The sequence below is a fragment of the Microtus oregoni genome, unplaced genomic scaffold (genome assembly GCF_018167655.1).
Source record: "Microtus oregoni isolate MIOR12 unplaced genomic scaffold, Mior012 000102F_ref0000329, whole genome shotgun sequence".
Classification (NCBI taxonomy): Eukaryota; Metazoa; Chordata; class Mammalia; order Rodentia; family Cricetidae; genus Microtus; species Microtus oregoni.
The window spans coordinates 409,532-430,847 of record NW_024544716.1 but is presented as its reverse complement, the minus strand read 5'-3'; the positions used below and the strand labels follow the sequence as shown (position 1 = coordinate 430,847).

At 43.0% G+C, this 21,316-nt stretch overlaps 1 protein-coding gene across 1 annotated transcript in view; it reads right to left on the bottom strand.

Moving 5' to 3' along the window:
* Nucleotides 1-20,996, bottom strand: part of LOC121443186 (uncharacterized protein C2orf78 homolog) — a 42,063-nt gene extending 21,067 nt beyond the window's left edge. The window contains exon 1 of the mRNA XM_041644859.1: nucleotides 20,768-20,996. Within this exon, the coding sequence (XP_041500793.1) occupies nucleotides 20,768-20,996 (229 nt within the window). The remainder of the gene's footprint in view (nucleotides 1-20,767) is intronic.
* Between the last annotated feature and the right edge of the window lie 320 nt (nucleotides 20,997-21,316).

Sequence of the window (21,316 nt, the reverse complement as noted above, 5' to 3'; positions counted from 1 at the left end):
CAAGCTCCCACATTGTTTCATTCACCTTTTTTAGTTTGATAAAGTCTCTATCTCTTGGGGGCCTTCCACCATGTGTGACCCATGGAGACAGCTCCATGAAGCACAGAAATAGTTGCTGACCCCCCACTATTCCCTATCTGGGCCTATCTCTATCATGTCCAGGGCAAACATAAAAATGGGTGACTTCTTATAACTTAGCATCAGATATCTTAGTCCAACCATAAAGCATCCCCAAGATAAAGTACAAATCAGGAGAGTCAGTCCCTAAAGAGGCTTCTTGGGAAGTATGGCCCAGGATCTTTTCTGAGTCAGTGTTTATGATCTTCCATGTGAGAACAAGGGTAGGTGGTGGTTGTTGTCCCCCTTGATGGCCTGACTGGAAACCCCAGCAGGTTTGTACTAAGGAAGCACAGGGACAAGTCCATCACTTAGCTGCATCAGTGACTTTCTGCATTCTCAGTTTTAGAGGGTCCTGTAGGCATGCAATGGCTCCCCAAAGTCCAATGTTGACTCTCTCTGGAGTGTGGTAGACCTCCAAATCAGCCCGTGGATTCACACTGTGGGTGTTGCCATGATGATTGTAAGGTCTCTTCTAGCCACGCTCCAAGGACTTTTTTGTAGTGATATTTTGTTTGTAATCTAACAAATAAAGCTTGTCTGAAGATCAGAGTGCAGAGTTAAGCCAGTAGTTATCTATAGTAACCAGGCTTTGGTGTACACACCTTTTAATTCCAGCAGTCAGAAGACATAGGCAGCTGAATCTCTGTGAGTTCAACACGCTGGGCTACATGAGATTGAATTCAACACTTGGGATCACATGCCTTTAATCCCTGCACTAGGAAGGTGGAGACAGAGATATGGATGGGCAAATAGAGGACTGAATATAAGGTGAAGGAGATAGGAACTCAGATGTAGTCTGAGGATTCACTGAGCCAAATGTAGTCTGAGGTTTCATAGAGACAGCAGCAGTCTGAGGATTTGAATAGACAGGATCATGCCTTTGGTCTGAGCATTGAAAGAGATAAGAACTCTCCAGTGTTTGACTGTTCTGCTTCCCTGATTTTTTTGTATTAATCCTTATATCTGACTCCAGGTTTTTATTATTATTTTTAATTTTTTTAAAAAAGTATTTTTTCTAATTATACATGCCAAATCCATTTTCCTCTCCTTTTCCTCCTCCTGCTCCCTCCACCTTTCCTGCTCCCACACACCATCACACCCCTATCCACTCCTCAGAGAGGGTATATCTTCCAATGGGGAGTCAACAAAGTCTAGCACATTGCTTTGAGGCCCTCAGGGTATCTAGGTTGAACAAGGTATCCCTTCTGAGAGAATGAATTTCTAAAAGCCAGAACAAGCAGTAGGGATAAATCCTGGTTTTACTGCCAGTAGCCCTACAGTCATCTCAGCCATATAACTGTCACCCACATTCAGCTGGTTCCCTTGCTGTCAGGCCAGAGTTGGAAGGCTCCATTAGCTCAGGTAAGCTATTTTAGTTGGTATCCCCATCATGGTCTTAGCCTCTTTGCTCATATTCTCACTCCTCCCTCTCTTTGACTGGACATTGGGAGCTCAGACCAATGCTCCACTGTGGTTATTTACATCTGCTTCCATCAGTTGCTGGATGTAGGTTCTATGATGGCATTTAAAATAGTAATCAATCTGACTACAGGGCAAGGCCAGTTTAGGCACACTCTCCTCTATTGCTTAGGGTTTTAGCTGGGGTCATCCTTGTGGATTCCTGGGAATTTCTCTAGTGCTAGGCTTCTTGCTAACCCCATAATGGCTCCCTCAATCAAGATATCTCATCCCTTGCTCTCATCTCTGTCCTCCCCACATCTCAGCTTTCTATTCCCTCTAAGTTCTCCTCTCCCTCCAATTCTCCCCTCCTCCCCTTCTACTTTCCCTTTTCTATCACCCCCATGCTTCCAATTTTCTCAGGAGATCTTATCTATTTCCCCTTCCAAGGGATCTATGCATGTTTTTCATAGGGTTCTTCTTGTTACTTAACTTCTCTGGGGTCATTGATTATAGGCTCCTTATTATTTGCTTTAGAGCTAGTATTCACCTATGAGTGGGTTCTTACCATGCTCATCTTTCTGGGTCTGGCTACCTCACTCAGGATGGTTTCTTCTAGTTCCATCCATTTGCATGCAAACTTTAAGGTATCACTTTTTTTAATCACTGAGTAGTATTCCATTGTGCAAATGTACCCCCATTTTCTTGTTCCATTCTTTAAGTGAGGGGCATCTACATTTGTTTCCAGGTTCTGACTGTTACAAATAATGTTGCTATAAACATAGTTGAACAAATGTCTTTCAATATGGTTTAGCATCCTTTGGGTGGTATTGTTGGGCCTTGCGGTAAGTTGATTCCCAATTTTCTGAAAAACTGCCATACTGATTTCCACAGTGGTTGTACAAATTTGCATTCCCACCAGCAGTGGAGGAGTGTTCCCCTTACTCCACATCCTTTCCAGCATAAGCTATTATTGGTGTTTTTGATTTTAGCTATTCTGACGGGTGTAAGATGGTATCTCAGAGTCATTTTGATTTGTGTTCTCCTGATGGCTAAGGATGTTGAACATTCCTTTAAGTGTCTTTCAGCCACTTGAAATTCTGTTGAGAATTCTATGTTTAGATCTGTACCCCATTTTTTATTTGGATTATTTGATATTTTGATGTCTATTTTCTTGAATTTCTTATATATTTTGGAGATCAGTCCTCTGTCTGATGTGGGGTTGGTGAAGATCTTTTCCCATTCAGTAGGCTGTCTTTTTGTCTTATTGACTGTGTCCTTTGTCTTATAGAAGCTTCTCAATTTAAGGGGGTCTAATTTAAATTATTGTTGTTCTCAGTGTCTGTGCTACTGATGTTAAATTTAGGAAGTGATCTCCTGTGCCCATGTATTGAAGGTTACTTTTTTTTTGTTACTTATTTTTTTTTATTGCGAAAAGAAAAAAAAAACATAAACAAAAAACAAGTTTCCACCTCCTCCCAGCCTCCCATTTCCCTTCCCCTCCTCCCACCCTTCTCCCCCTCCTCCCACCCTTCTCCCCCTCCTCCCACCCTTTTCCCCCTCCCCCCGCTTTTCTCCCCCTCCCTCTCCAGTCCACAGAGCAGTCCGGGTTCCCTGCCCTGTGGTAAGTCCTAGGTCCTCTCCGTCCATATCTAGGAAGGTGAACATCCAAACTGGCTAGGCTCCCACAAAGCCAGCACATTAAGTAGGATCAAAACCCCCTGCCATTGTCCTTGGTGTCTCATCAGCCCTCATTGTTCGCCATGTTCAGAGAGTCCGGTTTTATCCCATGCTTTTTCGGTCACAGTCCAGCTGGCCTTGGTGAGCTCCCCGTAGATCAGCTCCTCTGTCTCAGTGGGTGGATGCACGCCTCGTGGTCCCGAATTCTTTGCTCATGTTCTCCCTCCTTCTGCTCCTCCTTGGGACCTTGGGAGCTCAGTCCAGTGCTCCTGTGTGGGTCACTGTCTCGATCTCTATCCATCACCAGATGAAGATTCTATGATGATATGCAAGATATTCGTCAGTATTGCTCTAGGATAGGGTCATTTCAGGTTCCCAATCCTCAGCTGCCCAAGGAACTAACTGGGAACCTCATCTTGGGCACTAGGGAGCCCCTCTAGGGTCAAGTCGCTTGCCCACCCTAAAGTGGCTCCCTTGAAGGTTACTTTTAACTTTCTCTTCTATCAGGTTCAGTGTGGTCAGATTTATATTGAGGTGTTTAATCAATTTGGACTTGAGTTTTGTGAATGGAGATAGATTTGGATCTATTTTCATTCTTCTATATGTTGACATCAAGTTATGCCAGCACCATAACTTGTTGAAGATGCTTTCTCTTTTCCATTGCATAATTTTAGCTTCTTTGTCAAAAAACAGGAATTCCTAGGTGTGTGGATTAATACCCAGGTCTTCATTTCAATTCCATTGGTCTACCTCTCTGTTTTCATGCCAATATCAAGCTGTTTTCATTGCCATAGCTCTATAATAGAGCTTGATGTCAGGGATAGTGATGCCCCTGGAAGTTCATTTATTATACAACATTGCTTTTGCTATCCTGTTTTTTTTTTCCATATGAAGTTGAGTATTGTTCTTTCGAGGTCTGTGAAGAATTGCGTTGGGATTTTGATGGAGATTGCATTGAATCTGTAGATTGATTTTGGTAGGACTGCCGTTTTTACTATGTTGATCCTACCTATCCAAGAGTGTGAGAGATCTTTCCATTTTCTGATATCTCTTTCAGTTTCTTTCTTCAAAGACTTTAACTTCTTGTAGAACAGGTCTTTCACTTCTTTGGTTAGTGTTACCCTGAGATAATTTATGTTATTTGTTGTTATTGTGAATGGCGATATTTCTCTGATTTCTTTCTCAGCTTTTTTTATCATTTGTATCTATCAGGAGGGCTACTGATTTTTTTTTGAGTTGATCTTGTATTATGCCACATTACTGAAAATGTTTTTCAGCTGTTGGTGTTCCCTGGTAGAATTCTTGGGATCACTTATGAATAGATATGGAGAGAGTGGACAGCCTTGTCTTATTCCTGTTTTTAGTGCAATCACTTAGAATTTCTTTCTGTTTATTTCAATGTTGGCTGTTGACTTGCTGTTTTTTGCATTTATTATGTTTAGATATGTTTCTTGTTGAACAGGTCTTTCATTTCTTTGACTAGTGTTACCCAAAGATATTTTGTGTTATTTGTGGCTGTTGTGAAGGTTGATACTTCTCTGATTGCCTCAGATTCTTTATTATTTGTATATAGCAGGGCTACTGATTCTTTGAGTTGTTCTTGTTTTCTGTCACATTTTTGAAGGTATTTATCATCTGTAGAAGTTCCCTAGTAGAGTCTTTGGTATCAGTTATGTATATTATCATATCATCTGCAAATAACAAAAATTTGACTTCTTGCTTTTCAGTTTGAATCCCCTTGATCCCCTTTTGTCTTATTGCTCTAGCCAGAACTTCAAGAACTTTGTTGGATAGATATTGAGAGAGTTGACAGCCTCATCTTGTTCCTGATTTTAGTGGGATTGCTTTGGGTTTCTCTCCATTTAATATGATGTTGGTTGTTGGATTGCTATATATTGACTTTATTATGTTTAGGTATATTCCTTGTATCCCTGATCTCTCCAAGACCTTTATCATGAAGGGCTATTAGATTTTGTTGGATCCTTTTAAAGCAGCTGATGAGATGATCATATGGTTTTTTTCTTTCAATTCATTTGTATAGTGGATTACATTTATAGATTTTCATATGCTGAACCATCCCTGCATCTCTGGGATAAGGCCAACTTGATCTTGGTGAAAGATTTTTTTTTGATATATTCTTGGATTCAGTTTGTCAGCATTTTATTGAGTGTTTTTGCATCTATATTCATGCATGAGATTGGTCTGTAATTCTCTTTCTTGGTTGAGTCTTTGTGTGGTTTTGGTATTAGGGTAACTATAGTGATGGAGGAAGGTCATTGGTTAAAAAATAAAGAAACTGCCTTTGCCCATTTTATTGGTTAGAACATAGGTGGGTGGAGTAAACAGAACAGAATGCTGGGAGGAAGAGGAAGTGAGCTCAGACTCGACAGCTCTGCTCTCTGGAGCAGAGGCCATGCTCCCCTCTCCCAGGCAAAAGCATGAAGCTCAGACCCAGGATGGACGTAGGCTAGAATCTTTCCCAGTAAGACTGATGCTACACAGATTATTAGAGATGGGTTGATCGGGATATGAGAATTAGCCTGTAAGGGCTAGAGTTGATGGGCCAAGCAGTGTTTAAAAGAAAACAGTGTCCGTGTAATTATTTCGAGGCGTAAGCTAGCAGGTGGCTGGGGTGCTGAGGACGCAGCCCCGCCGCTCCTAATACTACACTGTAGCCTCATCAAAAGTGTTTAGCAGTGTTCCTTCTGTTTCTATTTTGTGGAACACTTTGAAGAGTATAAGTATTAGCTCTTCTCTGAAGTTCTGGTAGAATTCTGCACTGTTCCTGGGCTTCTTTTGGTTGGGAGGCTTTTGATGAAAGCTTCTATTTCTTTGTAGGTTATAGGTCTATTGTTCACCTGGTCCTGATTTAATTTTGGTATGTGATACCTATCCAGAAAATTGTCAATTTCTTTTACATTTTCCAATTTTGTGGAGTATAGATTTTTGTAGTATTACCTAATGATTCTCTGCATTTCCTCAGTGTCTGTTGTATTGTCCTTTTCAATTCTGGTTTTGTTAATTTTGTTTTTTTCAGTGTTTATTATATTTTTTATTACTTTAAAAATATACCAATCTAATTCTAAATTTTCTTTAGAAGAAATTCCCACTTCTTCCCCTCCTCTCGCTTCCCTCCCAACCCCCCTACTCTCCTCCTCACCGCCTCCAGTCCTAAGAGAGGGCAAGGCACCCTATTCTGTGGGAAGTCCAAGGCCTTCCTCACTACATCCAGGCTGAGCAAAGTATGCATCCAAAGAGAGTAGGATCCCCAAAAGCCAATACATGCAGTAGAGACAAATCCCAGTGGCATTGTTATTGGTCCCTCGGTCTGCCCCAACTGTCAACCACATTTAGAGGGACCAGTTTGAGCCCATGCTTGTTCATTCCCAGTCTAGCTGGAGTTGGTGAGCTCCCATTAGCTCAGGCACACTGCCTCAGTTTGTGAACCCCTCATGGTCCTAACTTCCTTGCTCATATTCTCCCCCCTTCTGCTCTTCAACTGGACCTTGGGACCTCAGTCCAGTGCTCCAATGTGGGTTTCTGTCTGTCTCCATCTATCGCCAGATGAAGGTTCTATGGTGATATTCAAGATAATCATCAGTCTGACTATAGGACAAGGCCAGTTCAGGCACCATCTCTTCCACCGCCCAGTGTCCTAGCTGGGGTCATCCCTATGGACTCCTGGGAAACCCTCCAGAGCCAAACCTCTTGCCAACCCCAAAGTGGCTCCGTCAATTAAGATATCTCCTTCCCTACTCCCATATCCATCCTTCCTCCATCTCAACCATCCCATTCCACTAAGCTATCTCCAAACCTCCTTTTCTCCCCTTTCCCTCCCTCTCTCCCCTTCTCTCTCTCCTTTGTCCCCATGTTCCCAACTTTTGCTAGGCGATCTTGTCTGCTTTCAGTTTCCAGGTAGATCTCTCTCTATATGGTTTTCTTTGGGTTCCCCTTATTACTTAGCTTATCTAGGATCATGAACTATAGGCTCAATGTCCTTTCTTTATGGCTAGAATCCATGAATGAGTGAATAAATACCATATTCATCTTTTTGGGTCTGTGTTATCTCACCCAGTATAGTGTTTTCGAGTTCCATCCATTTGCATGCAAAATCAAGATATCATTGTTTTTTTACCACTGAGTAGCACTCTAATATGTATATGTGCCACATTTTCTTTATCCATTCTTCCATTGTTGGGCATCTAGGTTGTTTCCAGGTTCTGGCTATTACAAACAATGCTGCTATAAGCATAGTTGAACAAATGCTTTTATAGTATGATTGGACATCTTTTGGGTATATTCTCAAGAGTGGTATTGCTGCATCCTGAAGTGGGTTGATTCCCAATTTTCTGAGAAACCACCACACTGATTTCCAAAGTGATTTCACGAGTTTGCATTCCCACCAGCAATGGAGGAGTGTTCCCCTTACTTTACATCCTCTCCAGCATATGCTGTCATCGGTGTTTTTTTATCTTAGTCATTCTGACAGGTGTAAGGTGGTATTTCAAAGTTGTTTTGATTTGCATTTCTCTGATAGCTAAGGAAGTTGAACATGTCCTTAAGTAACTTTTGGCCATTTGAATTTCTTCTGTTGAGAATTCTCTGTTTAGTTTAGTACCCCATTTTTTAATTTGGTTATTTAGAATTTTAATGTCTGGTTTCTTGAGTTCTTTATATATTTTGGAGACCAGTCTTTTGTCTGGTTTGGGATTTGTGAAGATCTTATCCCATTCAGTAGATTATCTTTTTTTCCCTATTGACTGTGTCCTTTGCTTTACAGAAGCTTCTCAGTTTCAGGAGGTCCCATTTATTCATTTTTGCTCTTATTGTCTGTACTACTGGGGTTATATGTAGGAGATGGTCTCGTGTGTCTATGCATTGCAGACTACTTCTCTTCTATCAGGATCATTGTGATCAGATTTATATTGAGGTCTTTAATCCATTTGGACTTAGTTTTGTGCATGGTGATAGATATGGATCTATTTTCATTCTTCTACAGATTGACATCCAGTTATGCCAGTACCATTTGTTGAAGAAGCTTTCTTTCTTCCATTGTATACTTTTAGCTCCTTTGTCGAAAATCAGGTGTTCATAGGTTTGTGGGTTAATATTCAGGTCTTCAATTCGATTCCATTGGTCAACATCTCTGTTTTTATGCCAATACCAAGCTGTTTTCATTACTGTAGCTCTGTATTAGAGTTTGAAGTCAGGTACGATAATGCCTCCAGAAGTACTTTTATTGTATAGGATTGTTTTGGCTATTCTGGGTTTTTTGTTTTTCCATATAAAGTTGATTATTGTTCTCTAAAGGTCTGTGAAGAATTTCATTGGGATTTTGATGGGGATTGCATCGACTCTATTGATTGCTTTTGGTAGAATTGCCATTTTTACTATGTTGATCCTCTCAATCCAAGAGCATGGGAGATCCATTTTCTGTTATCCTTTTCAATTTCTTTCTTCAAAGACTTAAAGTTCTTGTCAAATAGATCTTTCTTTTCTTTTTTTTTTTTTAGACTTAGAGTGTTGGCACGTGGTACATTTTTTTTTTAATTTATTTATTTATTAAGGATTTCTGCCTCCTCCCTGCCACCGCCTCCCATTTCCCTCCCCCTCCCCCGATCAAGTCCCTCTCCCTCATCAGCTCGAAGAGCAATCAGGGTTCCCTGACCTGTGGGAAGTCCAAGGACTGCCCACCTCCATCCAGGTCTAGTAAGGTGAGCGTCCAAACTACCTAGGCTCCCCCAAAGCCAGTACGTGCTGTAGGACAAATAGATCTTTCATTTCCTTGGTTAGAGTTACCCCAAGATACTTTATGCTATTTGTGGCTATCGTGAAAGGTGATGCTTCTCTGATTTCCCTCTCTGATTCTTTATCCTTTGTGTATAGGAGGGCAACTGCCACATTACTTAAGGTGTTTATCAGCTGTAGGAGTTCTTTGGTAGAGTTTTTGGGGTCACTTCTGTACACTATCATATCATCTGCAAATATCAAAAGTTTGACTTCTTCCTTCCCAATTTGAATCCCCTTGATCTCCTTATGTTGTCTTATTGCCATTGCTATAACTTCAAGCACTATATTGACGAGGTATGGAGAGAGTGAACAGCCTTGTCTTGTTACTGATTTTAGTGGAATGGCTTTGAGTTTCTCTCCATTTAATTTGATGTTAGCTGTTGGCTTGCTGTATATTGCTTTGTTACCAATTATGTGATCAAGTTTTGAGAAGGTTCCATGCGATGCTGAGAAGAAGGTATATTCTTTTCTGTTTGGGTGGAATGTTCTATAGATATCTGTTAAGTCCTTTTGGTTCATTACATCTGTTAGTTTTTTTATTTTTCTGTTAAGCTTCTGTTTGGTTGACCTGTCCATTAGTGAGAGAGCAGTGTTGAAATCTCCTACTATTAGAGTGTGGGATTTGATGTATGCTATAGTTGAGGGAGGTAGGAAGAGGCAGTGGAGGGAGAATTCTTTTAATTTGGGATATATTTCCATAGGGATTTCATTGCTGTTCTTGGTAGAAACATCTAACTGTGAGCTGATCATAGATAGACTCTCCCTCCACTGCCTCTTCCTACCTCCCTCACCTATAGCTCCATTCCTCCAAATCCCTTAACTCTAGGGCTTGCTGTTTGATGCTCATATCTCTCCTACTCAATATGAGGGAAAACACCAGGTCCCTCAACTTCAGAATGATCCTGACAAAACCACCTATTCTTTCCCTCCCCCTGCTCCACTTGTGGTGTTTATGACAACCAAGCCTAATCATGCCTCTGTTGTTCTCTGACTACTAAAGTACCCTAACTCCACCTGTGAGGCAGACTCCATTTTAGAAACCACTTGCCTGACCTGCTGTGAATACAGAGCTGCCCCTATTCAGCATCCTTGCCTTGTCTTCCCCATCTCTGTGCTTCCATTCCTCACTCAGTGTAATCAGATCTGAGGCAGAATGGGTAGAGGTGTGGGGACCTAAGAAAATCGACTTGGCCTCATAGACTCCATTTTGAAAAAGGGCCTCCATCTTTAGACATCTGGTAACCAGGGGTTGAATTCAGTTCCAGAAAAAAAAACAACAAAATGTGCAGTGGCAGAGAAACTTAAACACTGACCCCTAGACACAGCCAATTAGAAGATAGGACAATGAACTTTACAAGGTCCGGATGGTCAGATATCCTGTTGGCATTTGTGTCTTTGGGCAATAGCCTGACCAATGATTTTAAAAATCACCTGGCCCCATATCCTCGACCCAATCCTGAAATGCCAAGACATGGAACTCCCTGCTTGTGGTTGTTCCCCTTAAAAACTTACCCTTCTCTGAGTTTGGGGTCATATTTTTTCCATCTGCTGTGTTGGAGTGTTGGGTTGCAGACCAGGCTTGAGCTTGTCAATAAAGACCCTTGTGTGTTTGCACTGGAAACCAAGTCCTTGCTGGTCTCATTGAGGGTCTTATGACATGGGTATAACACAAGAAGATGGCCAAGTTTGAGATCTAAAGTTCTTATCAGTAAAGCTGTGTCTTCCTGCATAAAAGAGGTGGAGACAATGTCTCTTATCTACAGCTAAAGAATCCTGAGGAAGAGATACATCCCTAAAATAATCCAAGCAACAACATTTATTTTGTTAAATTTATTTATTTTACATCCCAATCACAATTTCTCCCCCCCTCTACTCTTCCTATCTCCCCCCACCTCTCCTCTGCCCCCACCCATCTACTCTGTTTCTGTTCTGGAATGGGTATCAACAAAGCATGGTGTATCAAGTTGCTGTAGACTAGCTCCTCACATTGCCTTTTGTAATAAAGAGAAACTTCCAAGGCAAAAAGAAAAAAAAAACCCAAAGATTCCTGAACATCCCTTACTGTAGCTTTGTCAAATTTTACACTTCATCCTGTTTTAGGAGTCATCCCTACACACCACTCCACTGCCTTCTGTAACTGCTTTCTAAATGTTTCCACCAATGCAGTTTTAAAAATTAAATTGTTTTTAAAAACTATCTTTTTTCATTTTACATACCAATCTCAGTTCCTACTCCCTTCCCTCCTCCCAGCCCCATCAGAGAGGGTAAGGTTTCCCATGGGAGGTCAACAAAGTAAGGCCTCCCCACTATATTTAGGCTGAGTAAGTGTCCTTCCAAAGTGAATGGGTTCCAAAAGCTGCATTTTTTCAGAGCCATGATTTGTAACTTTCTTTGTTCTGTTACTGCTCTGAAACTGCTTCCATGTGGGGACATGGAACCTAGGTTAACTGGACTCTGTGTTTCCTGGGAAACAAAATCAAATTTTGCTCCAGAATGGTCTTTCATCCCTTTTGAGGTAAGAGCTGTAATTTTTGCATTAACAGAACACTGAAGGCAGGTCATTAACGATCAGGAATGAGGACTAGTGGTCATGGTGCAGGAGCAGGACCTCTCAAAATGCTGGCCTGAACAAGACATTGCCTATTATTGAGTGGGGATAGAGTAATGGGGGAGCCTACAGTATCTCCATTCCATCTTGACTCAAGGTCAGAGACTTCAAGTTTGTTCTTGCTCCTCAAGGCCAAATAACAGGATGTCTGACCAAAGATGTGGTTATTAGATGTTTTGCGAATTAAGGAGGTGATTATGCTTGTTTGTTCTTTGAACCATGGTAAGAACCTCTTTCACTTTGGGTATAAAAGGGCTTTGAGAAATGAACTTGGGGCTGCTGCAGTATTCACTGAAGCTCTCCTGATTCTATCTTCTGTCTTTTATCTCTTTCTTAATCCTCAGGCCCCTTTCTGGTGCTGTTCAACAGGTCGGCAGGTTCACACAGCGTGAGAGCACCATGGGGTAGACAAAGGCATGGGGCCATCTTGTTATAGCAGCAAGGCCTTGTGCTACCCTTCAGGATGTGCTCAACCCTGATTGGTCCAATGGTGACTAGTAGCTGTGCTCTGAGAGTCTGCCCCAGGCCAGTCCACTCGTAGGAACATGAAGTGACACATTGGGGGATGCTGGCCACTGAGCTCAACCACACTAGTGACAGCCTGGACAGCCATCCTCGGAGAGGTGGATGGTGGGACAGATAACTTCCCCTCTCCTACCTTTCTGATTAGGGTTCAAGAAGTCCTGGGTGTGGAACTCTGTCAGAATTGGCCCCAATACCAACCTGAACACATGGCATAAGTGAAAAAGTAGGAGGAGCCTTGGGACGGGGAATCTGAGGGCACAGCCTCTCTTCTAAACAGAGTTTGTCCAGGTTTGTTCCCCAGGGGCCTGGGAAGAAAACTCACCAGAGGTGCTTTTGTTGTGGGCTAGGCTGATGATCCCCGTGGCCTCTCATGGGTCATTTTAAATTAGAGTCAAAATTTGAGTGCTTACTAAGTGAAGTCATCTGCTAACAACGCAGTCAGGCAGTGGCCACTGGGAGAAACCATGAGGCAGGACTGATGCCCCCTGCCTTCCTTTTTTTTATTTCTATTTATTGATTGATTGATTGATTATTTATTTATTTATTTATTATGTATACAATATTCTGTCTTTGTGTATGCCTGCAGGCCAGGAGAGGGTACCAGACCTCATTACAGATGGTTGTGAACCACCATGTGGTTGCTGGGAATTGAACTCAGGACCTTTGGAAGAGCAGGCAATGCTCTTAACCTCTGAGCCATCTCTCCAGCCCCGCCCCCTGCCTTCCTTAAATGTGTGTTCAGAGGCCTTCCTTGGAGATGCATGAAAAATATCAGTGTACCTGGATCCGGTATTAACAGCAAACTGAAGAAAGGATTCTACCCGAGTCCAGCTCATTCAGACAATTGGAGCTCCTTGCAGAAGTGTGGGTGTGGAGTGACTTACAAGAAGGGGTGACTCATGGCAGTTGCATCGCGATGCCTGTCCCAGCACTGGCTTCAGCTGAAAAAAGTTGCATTTCTGGAGCTCTCTGACAACCTGGATATCATGCCCTGCTGGCCATTGTGGTTCATAGACATCCCAGCTCGGTACGACTATTTATGGCTCCTCCCTCTGAGAGCCTCCTTCCTAAAAGCCTGAAATGATCTGAGATCCTCAAGTGCAAAGGCCACTGAAGCGTCATATTGGCTTAGACTCATGAATAAGGAAATGTCGGCCTTTTTGATCATTGAGGCAGAAGCTACTATGGTGCCCTCATTTCTTTACTCTTGCTGTAATAAGACACCATGAGAAGGCAAGAAACTTGTAAAGGAGAGAGTTTAATTTAGTTTTACAGTTTATGGAATTAGTGTCCATGATGGTAGGAACAGCTAAGAGCATGCTTTGACCTACAAGTAGGAGGCAGAGAGGCAATCACTGGGAAATGCATGGGCTTTTGAGACTGCCAAACTCACCCCTAGTGACACACCTGCTCAAACAAGGCCACACCTCCTAATCCTTCTCAAAGAGTTCCATGGACTGAGGACCAAGTAATGACACAGGAGACTATGGGAACTGTTCTCCTTCAATCACTTCAGAGATCCTTAGCATTATCACAAGAACAGAAAAAGTTATTGAGGGCAAAAGAGGTGACAGTCACTGTGGGTTAAGGTGAGCAGTGTGGGAACTGTTTCTTGTTCACCGGGAACAGTTGTGAGCATGTATATAAGTCTGTGCTCTGGGTTTGAGTTTTGTCCCTACACTCTAGGAAGCTGTTCTTTTTGCAACCTAAGGAACTCATATGTACCTATGTTGGTTTCATTTCCAGTTGTTGGATTGAGATTTTCCCAGGACCTGTCAGGAGAGGAGCAAGGCAGCTGCTCTGCCTCACTTCTAGGCCAGCCCCTTCAGAAAAAGAGCCTCAGGAGAAAGTAGGTGTTACTTCTTACTAAGGTTGTGTGGGCTTGACCCTGTAAAATTAGCCTCTTCTGGCCTCGCAAGGGACCCAGCAGGCACACAAATCTTATCTTAGAAAGCACAGAGAAGTATCTGTGCTATGTTTTTTTTTCTTTTGTTGTTGGAAATGCCTGTTTTCCAAAGGTCACAGCATTTGCATGCAACCTGCTTGCTCCATATCATGACGGCATCTGTTTTTAATTAAGAACTGAATGTGCTGGGGAGGAATTCTGATTTCTGCTGGCAGAAGAGGTCAAGAAACAATCTGAACAGATCATAACAGCGATCAAATGCTGCCAGAAAACAAAGTTGGAACCACCCACTTGGATGCAGACAGCAATGTCAAGGTCATTGCCATTGGTCTCAATTCTAAGGGTAGAGTTGGGCATGAACTAAGCTCTTTAATGCTCCCAAACCCTTTCTCAGAAAAGGATATGATGAAAATAATGGGTAGAATTTGGGCAGGATGCTTTCTGAGTTTTGAACACTTGACACCGCCCCTGCTTAGGGAACAGCATTCACAGAGTGCAATGCATCCTAATAGGGACATACAAAATTCCAGGTCATGCCTCTGGGCAGCTAAAAACCCTCATGCACCAACTTTTGGCAGTTGTACCACAGAGGTCACCCACTACAAGATACTCAGAAACTCCTATGGTTCACTAAATATGAGCAAAGTCCACAGACTATTCCAAGTGAGATCTGCCCAGGCCACAGCAACTTAGCACTGTGCTCTCCGCTCTTGGGCATGACATGAATATGATCTGTGCCTCAGTGCAGAAGAGAGATTCTGAGAAAAAGAAACATGGGGATATTTCTCACCCTGAAAGGGTGTCCAGTACCTTGGGCTTGTCTGAAATACCTCTGCAAAGATCATATACCTTCCGGTGCCACACAAATTCTACCCCTTCTGCTTTCCTACAGAAACCAAGAGCCAGTATCCTGCCCTTGGCCTTTAGGGCATCTGCTCTCAGGTAAGCACCTGTTTGAGGACATGTCACAGGGGAGAGAAGTGTCTCCATGCTTTTTGTCTTCTTCTATTGTCCCAAGAAGTAGAGCCATCCACCTCCACCGGTAGTGCCCAGTTCCCCCCATGTTCAGCTGTGCCTTTCCTTTGCATGAGATTCAGCAAACTCTCAGAAGCAATGCCCTTGCCACCTGGGGCAGCACCCTGATTTTGCAAACTGCTTCCACACTGAAAGGAGCCCAGAAGAGGCAGGGAGGGGGATGAAGGCATGCCTTCCATGATTCTTTTGCTGCCTGCAGCTCAAAATAAATGCACACTGGTATCTTCCCAGATTGATGGCAAGGCCTTCTCCCTGTTTGATGGTGTTTGCATACTGGTATCTTCCCAGATTGATGGCAAGGTCCTTCCCCCTGTCTGATGGTGTGTGGACACTGGTATCTTCCCAGATTGATGGCAAGACCCTTCCCCCTGATGGTGATTGGTGACAGGCCTTCTGTAGATTTTGTCATAGGGACAGGCTTTCAGCATGCACTTAAGTGCAGCTAGAAAGAAGTCCCCATCATAGGAGGACCCAGAGAGCAACAGCCCCTGCAGAGCTGGAAGAGGCCTCACTGGGACCCCACTCTCTATTATCTGATGAGTACTCACTGCAAATGCATTTTCCTCTAGTCCCTGAGCAATAGCTGAGGAACTGAAGCCCAGGACACATCAAGGAAGGGAAAGGGGCCGGGCACAAAGCCCATCGATCCTCAGAAGAAGCCTGACAGAGGGAAGAATGCAGTGTCTGACTCTTCAAAGCCAGCTCGCCATGTCCTCACAAGGAATCCTGTGGCCAAAGACGTCAGACTCCAAAAAGAGAAAATTACAGATATTGAAGTGACCTGTTCCCAAGCTTAAGTTGTAGGATTGTCATCCACTTGTCATAGCTGATGGAAACAACGGCTGAACACCTTGATTTCCTTACAGAATCTGAGCATCCTGTTAGATGCACTCCACAACACCAAGGTCATAGATAGTTGTCTGGAGACAAAGTGTAGAGCCGGGCGTACACTATCACGGTCCTAGGGAAATGCAAATGGAGACAGCAGGGATACAAGGAACATATCTAAACATATTAAAGGCGATACACAGCAAGCCAACAGCCAACATCAAATTAAATGGAGAGAAACTCAAAGTGATTTCACTAAAGTCAGGAACAAGACAAGGCTGTCGACACTCTCCATATGTATTTAATATAGTCCCTGAAGTTCTGGCTAGAGGAGTAAGACAACAAAAGGAGATCAAGGGGATTCCAATTGGAAAGGAAGAAGTCAAACTTGCACTGTTTGCAGATGATATGATAGTATACATAAGTGACCCCAAAAACTCTACCAGGGAATTTCTACAGCTGATAAATACCTTCAGTAATGTGGCAGGATAAAAAATCAACTCAATAACATCAGTAGCCCTCCTATATACAAATGATAAAGAAGCTGAGAGGGAATTCAGAGAAATATCACCTTTCACAGTAGCCACAAATAACATATCTCTGAGTAACACTATCCAAAGAAATGAAAGACCTATTTGACAAGAACTTTAAGTCTTTGAAGAAAGAAACAGAAGAAAATACTAGAAAAATGGAAAGATCTCTCATGCTCCTGGATAAATAGGATCAACATAGTAAAAATGGCAGTCCTACCAAAAGCAATCTATAGATTCAATGCAATACCCATAAAAATCCCAACACAATTCTTCACAGTCCTTGAAAGAACAATAATCAACTTCACATGGGAAAACAAACAAACGAACAAAAAACCCAGGGTAGCCAAAACAATCCTACACAATAAAGGAACTTCCGTAGGCATCACCATCCCTGACATCAAGCTCTATTATAGAGCTACAGTAATAAAAACAGCCTGGTATTGTCATTAAAAACAGACAGGTTGACCAATGGAATAGAATCAAAGAACTGGCTATCAATCCACACACCTATGAACACCTCTTATTTTTGACAAAGAAGCTAAAATTATACAATGGAAAAAAAGAAAGCATCTTCAACAAATGGTGCTAGCATAACTGGATGTCAACATGTAGAAGAATGTAAACAGATCCGTATCTACCCCCATGCACAAAACTCAAGTCCAAATGCATTAAAGACCTCAGTTCTGGCACCTTTAATTGAACCCTGAACGGAAGCCTTACAGGCTAGAACTTTAAGACTCCCACTTACTGGCTCCTGAACAGATTTCTAGTTCCCTTTCACTTATTGTGGAGACCTTTTTTTTTAAATGCTGAGGGGGTTCCTGGAGAGATGGCTCAGAGGTTAAGAGCACTGGCTGCTCTTCCAGAGGTCCTGATTTCAATTCCTAGCAACCACATGGTGGCTCACAACCATCTATAATAAGATCTTGTACCCTCTTCTGGTCGCAGGCATACATGCAGGCAGAACACTGTATAATAAATAAATCTTAAAAAATATCCTGAGAGGGGTCTCTAGAAGCTGAACTTTTAGGGACCCCATTACCTGTCACCTTGAACTATGTACTCAGGATTCAAAAGAAGTAGGCATAAAAACACCCCCGGAGAAAGAGGTGTCACTCATTTGGAACTGTTCCCATAGATGAAGCTTCCTGGAGGTACTGATCAGGAAATATCGCTGAAGGAACAGGAGATCTTTTTTGAGGGATGATCAGGAGACCCTAAAGCATCAACCTCACAAATAAGATTTCACCAAGTGTCCTTCAGACCCCGAGGACACTGACCCACTTGTTGAACTGGTGAGTAGGATTGAATAAACCCCCTCAGAGAATACCCTAGAGAGGTCTCTTCTGGAAGCATCCCAGGGACACTTCCAGTATCGGCAACTTTTCAGAGAGTCCTCACCAGTAGAAAGCTACTGGTTTGAAGGACATAAATGCCCTGTTAAGGATGAATGATTTCCCTCCTTAACCCTCCTAAAATGTTCACTTTATGTAATTTTCTCTCTTACTAGAGGTCAAAAAAACTACAATGCAATGGGCAATTGTTCAGATTAGCAGTTCCATAGATGATACTGATACATCAGGCATAGAAAACTTTACCTTGAGGATATAACTGAAAGTCAAATGCAGACAAAAGAGGCTGCTGCTCTTTTACTTGGGGTCTAACAGAGAGGCAGTGAAACACTACAAACCTAATTGGTGTTCCTTGTTACTTCTAATGAACCATTTAACAAGACCCCCTGAGAACGCAGCAAGGACCAATGATGTTTCTGCCACAATCTCCAAAAGGCTTTCTTTACTATGACTCCTGGAAGCTAAAGGGTTAAATTTTGCTCTAAAACTCCCTAGACCCTGCTCCAGGGAGCTCAGCTGCCCCCACTGCTCCTCACTTGGGTGCAAAACAGGTTTCCCTGACAGACAGACAGACAACTCTGCACCTACAGGCTATCAAACTCCTCACGCTGATTCCCCAAACTTTGTAGAGGATTTCTCTAGGCTGTTTCTCCTATCACTGCAAATCTGTCTCTCCTTCTCTTTATCTCTATATGGATGAAGTTATCCAAGCAGACACATGGGGCAGCCACAGCTCTGGATGGAGGGTATAGCTATAAGTGGGGCTCTTCTTCTGGGGATAACACAGAAGCTTGGAGGCACTTCTGACTATCTTCTGCCCTGATAATGCCAGGACATCAGGCAGGTGCTGTTGTGAGGGCTGGGTGTGAATGAGGCTAAAGGTGGGCTCGCTGGTTCTTTGTTTTGGGGGAAGACGAGAGATATAGGATGTATTGGAGATGGAAAAGGCATATGGCCAAGGTGCGCGGGCTTGGCTGAGGTGGTAGAGCCAACCTCTAGTTCCTTGTGTATCTGCTTTTTGATGATAAGGTATGTCCCTACCATTTAATCATATTTTCTTTTTTTTTATTAAAAATTTCCACCTCCTCCACTCCTCCCATGTTCCTCCCCATTCCCCCACTCCCGCTCCCTCTCCAGTCCAAAGAGCAATCAGGATTCCCTGCCCTATGGGAAGTTCAAGGTCCTCCCCGCTCCATCCAGGTCTAGGAAGGTGAGCATCCAAACAGACTAGGCTCCCACAAAGCCAGTGCATGCAGTAGAATCAAAACCCAGTGCCATTGTCCTTGGCTTCTTAGTCAGCCCTCATTGTCAGCCATGTTAAGAGAGTCCGGTTTGATCACATGCTCCATCAGTCCTAGTCCAACTGGCCTTAGTGAGCGCCCATTAGATCAGCTCCATCATCTCAGTGGGTGGGAACACCCCTCACAGTCCTGACTTCCTTGCTCATGTTCTCTCTCCTTCTGCTCCTCATTTGGACCTTGGGTCTCTGTCTCTATCTCCATCCATCGCCAGATGAAGATTCTATGGTGATATGCAAGATATTCATCAGTGTGGCAATAGGATAGGGCCAGTTCAGGTGCCCTCTCTTCAGCTGCCCAAGGAACAAGCTGGGGACATCTCTTTGGATACCTGGGAACCCCTCTAGAGTCAAGTCTCTAGCCAACCCTAAGATGGCTCCCTTAATTAAGATATATACTTCCCTGCTCCCATATCCACCCTTCCTCCATCCCAACCATCCCATTCCCCCATGCTCTCCCCATCCTCCCCTCCTCACTTCTCTCTCCCCTTCTCCCCTAACACCCACCCTACCCCCACGCCGAATCTCCCAACTTTTGTCTGGCAATAATGTCTACTTCCAATATCCAGGAGGATAACTACACGTTTTTCTTTGGGTTCACCTTATTTAGCTTCTCTAGGATCACGAATAGTAGGCTCAATGTCCTTTATTTATGACTAGAATCCACTTATGAGTGAGTACATACCATATTCATCTTTTTGGGTCTGGCTTACCTCACTCAGGATAGTGTTTTCTATTTCCATCCATTTGCATGCAAAATTCAAGATGTCATTGTTTTTTACTGCTGAGTAGTACTCTAATGCGTATATATTCCACACTTTCTTTATCCATTCTTTCATTGAAGGGCATCTAGGTTGTTTCCAGGTTCTGGCTATAACAAATAATGCTGCTATGAACATAGTTGAACAAATGCTTTTGTAGTATGATAGGGCATCTCTTGGGTCTATTCCCAAGAGTGGTATTGCTGGATCCTGGAGTAGGTTGATCCTGAATTTCTTGAGAAACCGCCACACTGATTTCCAAAGTGGTTGCACAAGTTTGCATTCCCACCAGCCATGGATGAGGGTACCCCTTCCTCCACAACCTCTCCAGCAAAGGCTATCATTGGTGTTTTTGATTTTAGCCATTCTGACAGGTGTAAGATGATATCTCAAAGTTGTTTTGATTTGCATTTCTCTGATCCCTAAGGAGGTTAAACATGACCTTAAATGTCTTGTGGCCATTTAAACTTCTTCTGTTGAGAATTCTCTGTTCATTTCAGTGCCCCATTTTTTAATTGGATCAATTAGCATTTTAAAATCTAGTTTCTTGAGTTCTTTATATATTTCCTCTTTTATAGGGATTCCAAGCTGGTATTTGCATTAAACCCAAGACCAGAGAGGATTTCAAGAATGCTAGAATCTGGGTTGGTGTCACTTGAGATGTTTTCTTCATATTTCATGTCCCATGGATGTTGCTGAAGGTCTTCAATGGAGGGCCTCCTGTCTGAGGCAACTGTGAGCATTTGGTGAATTAGGTTTTCAAGTTGCCCCAAGACGTGAGCTGGGATGTCATAGGTCCCATTGGTGATGATATTCCTCTTGGACTCTTTCAGGGTGCTTCCTCTGAAGGGGTGGTGCCCAGTGGTGATAAAATAGAACAACTTCCCAGACTTTGCACACCTGCCTTCTTCCCATCATAGCCTTCTCTCAGTACCAGTTCTGGGGCTGTAACTCTTAGTCCCACAGCGCCCTTGTAGCACAGTGCCAGCTCTACACCTGGTGGCAAGACCAAAGTCTCCCAGCTTCATATTGCCATCTGCATCTAGTAGGATATTTTGGGGCTTCAGGTCTCGATGGATGACGTCATGGTCATGGCAGTACTTGATGGCTGACACTTGCTGCCCGGATATTTTCTGCGACCTTTCGTCCTTTAGCCTGCCCATCCTTCATTAAAACTTGGACCTAATTTCTTCCCAGGGCATATTATGTTATAAAATGAGAATGTATTTATTTTACTAGAACTCTGAGAAGGCAAATGATATTAGGATGCTCTAATATTTTGAGTGTCACTGTCTGAAGGTGCTTTTCTCTGTTGTCTTCAACTTTTATGGCCACCGTGCATGCTGCCTGTGAGGCAATGATAGGCCAGTTTCACAGGGCCCAATGCACCTTGACCAATGGTTAATAGGACCCTTGTACTGGTTTTTCAGGCTAAATTTTTTGGGATGGAGGTCATTGAGCTATGATGTGCTAAGGTCATTTG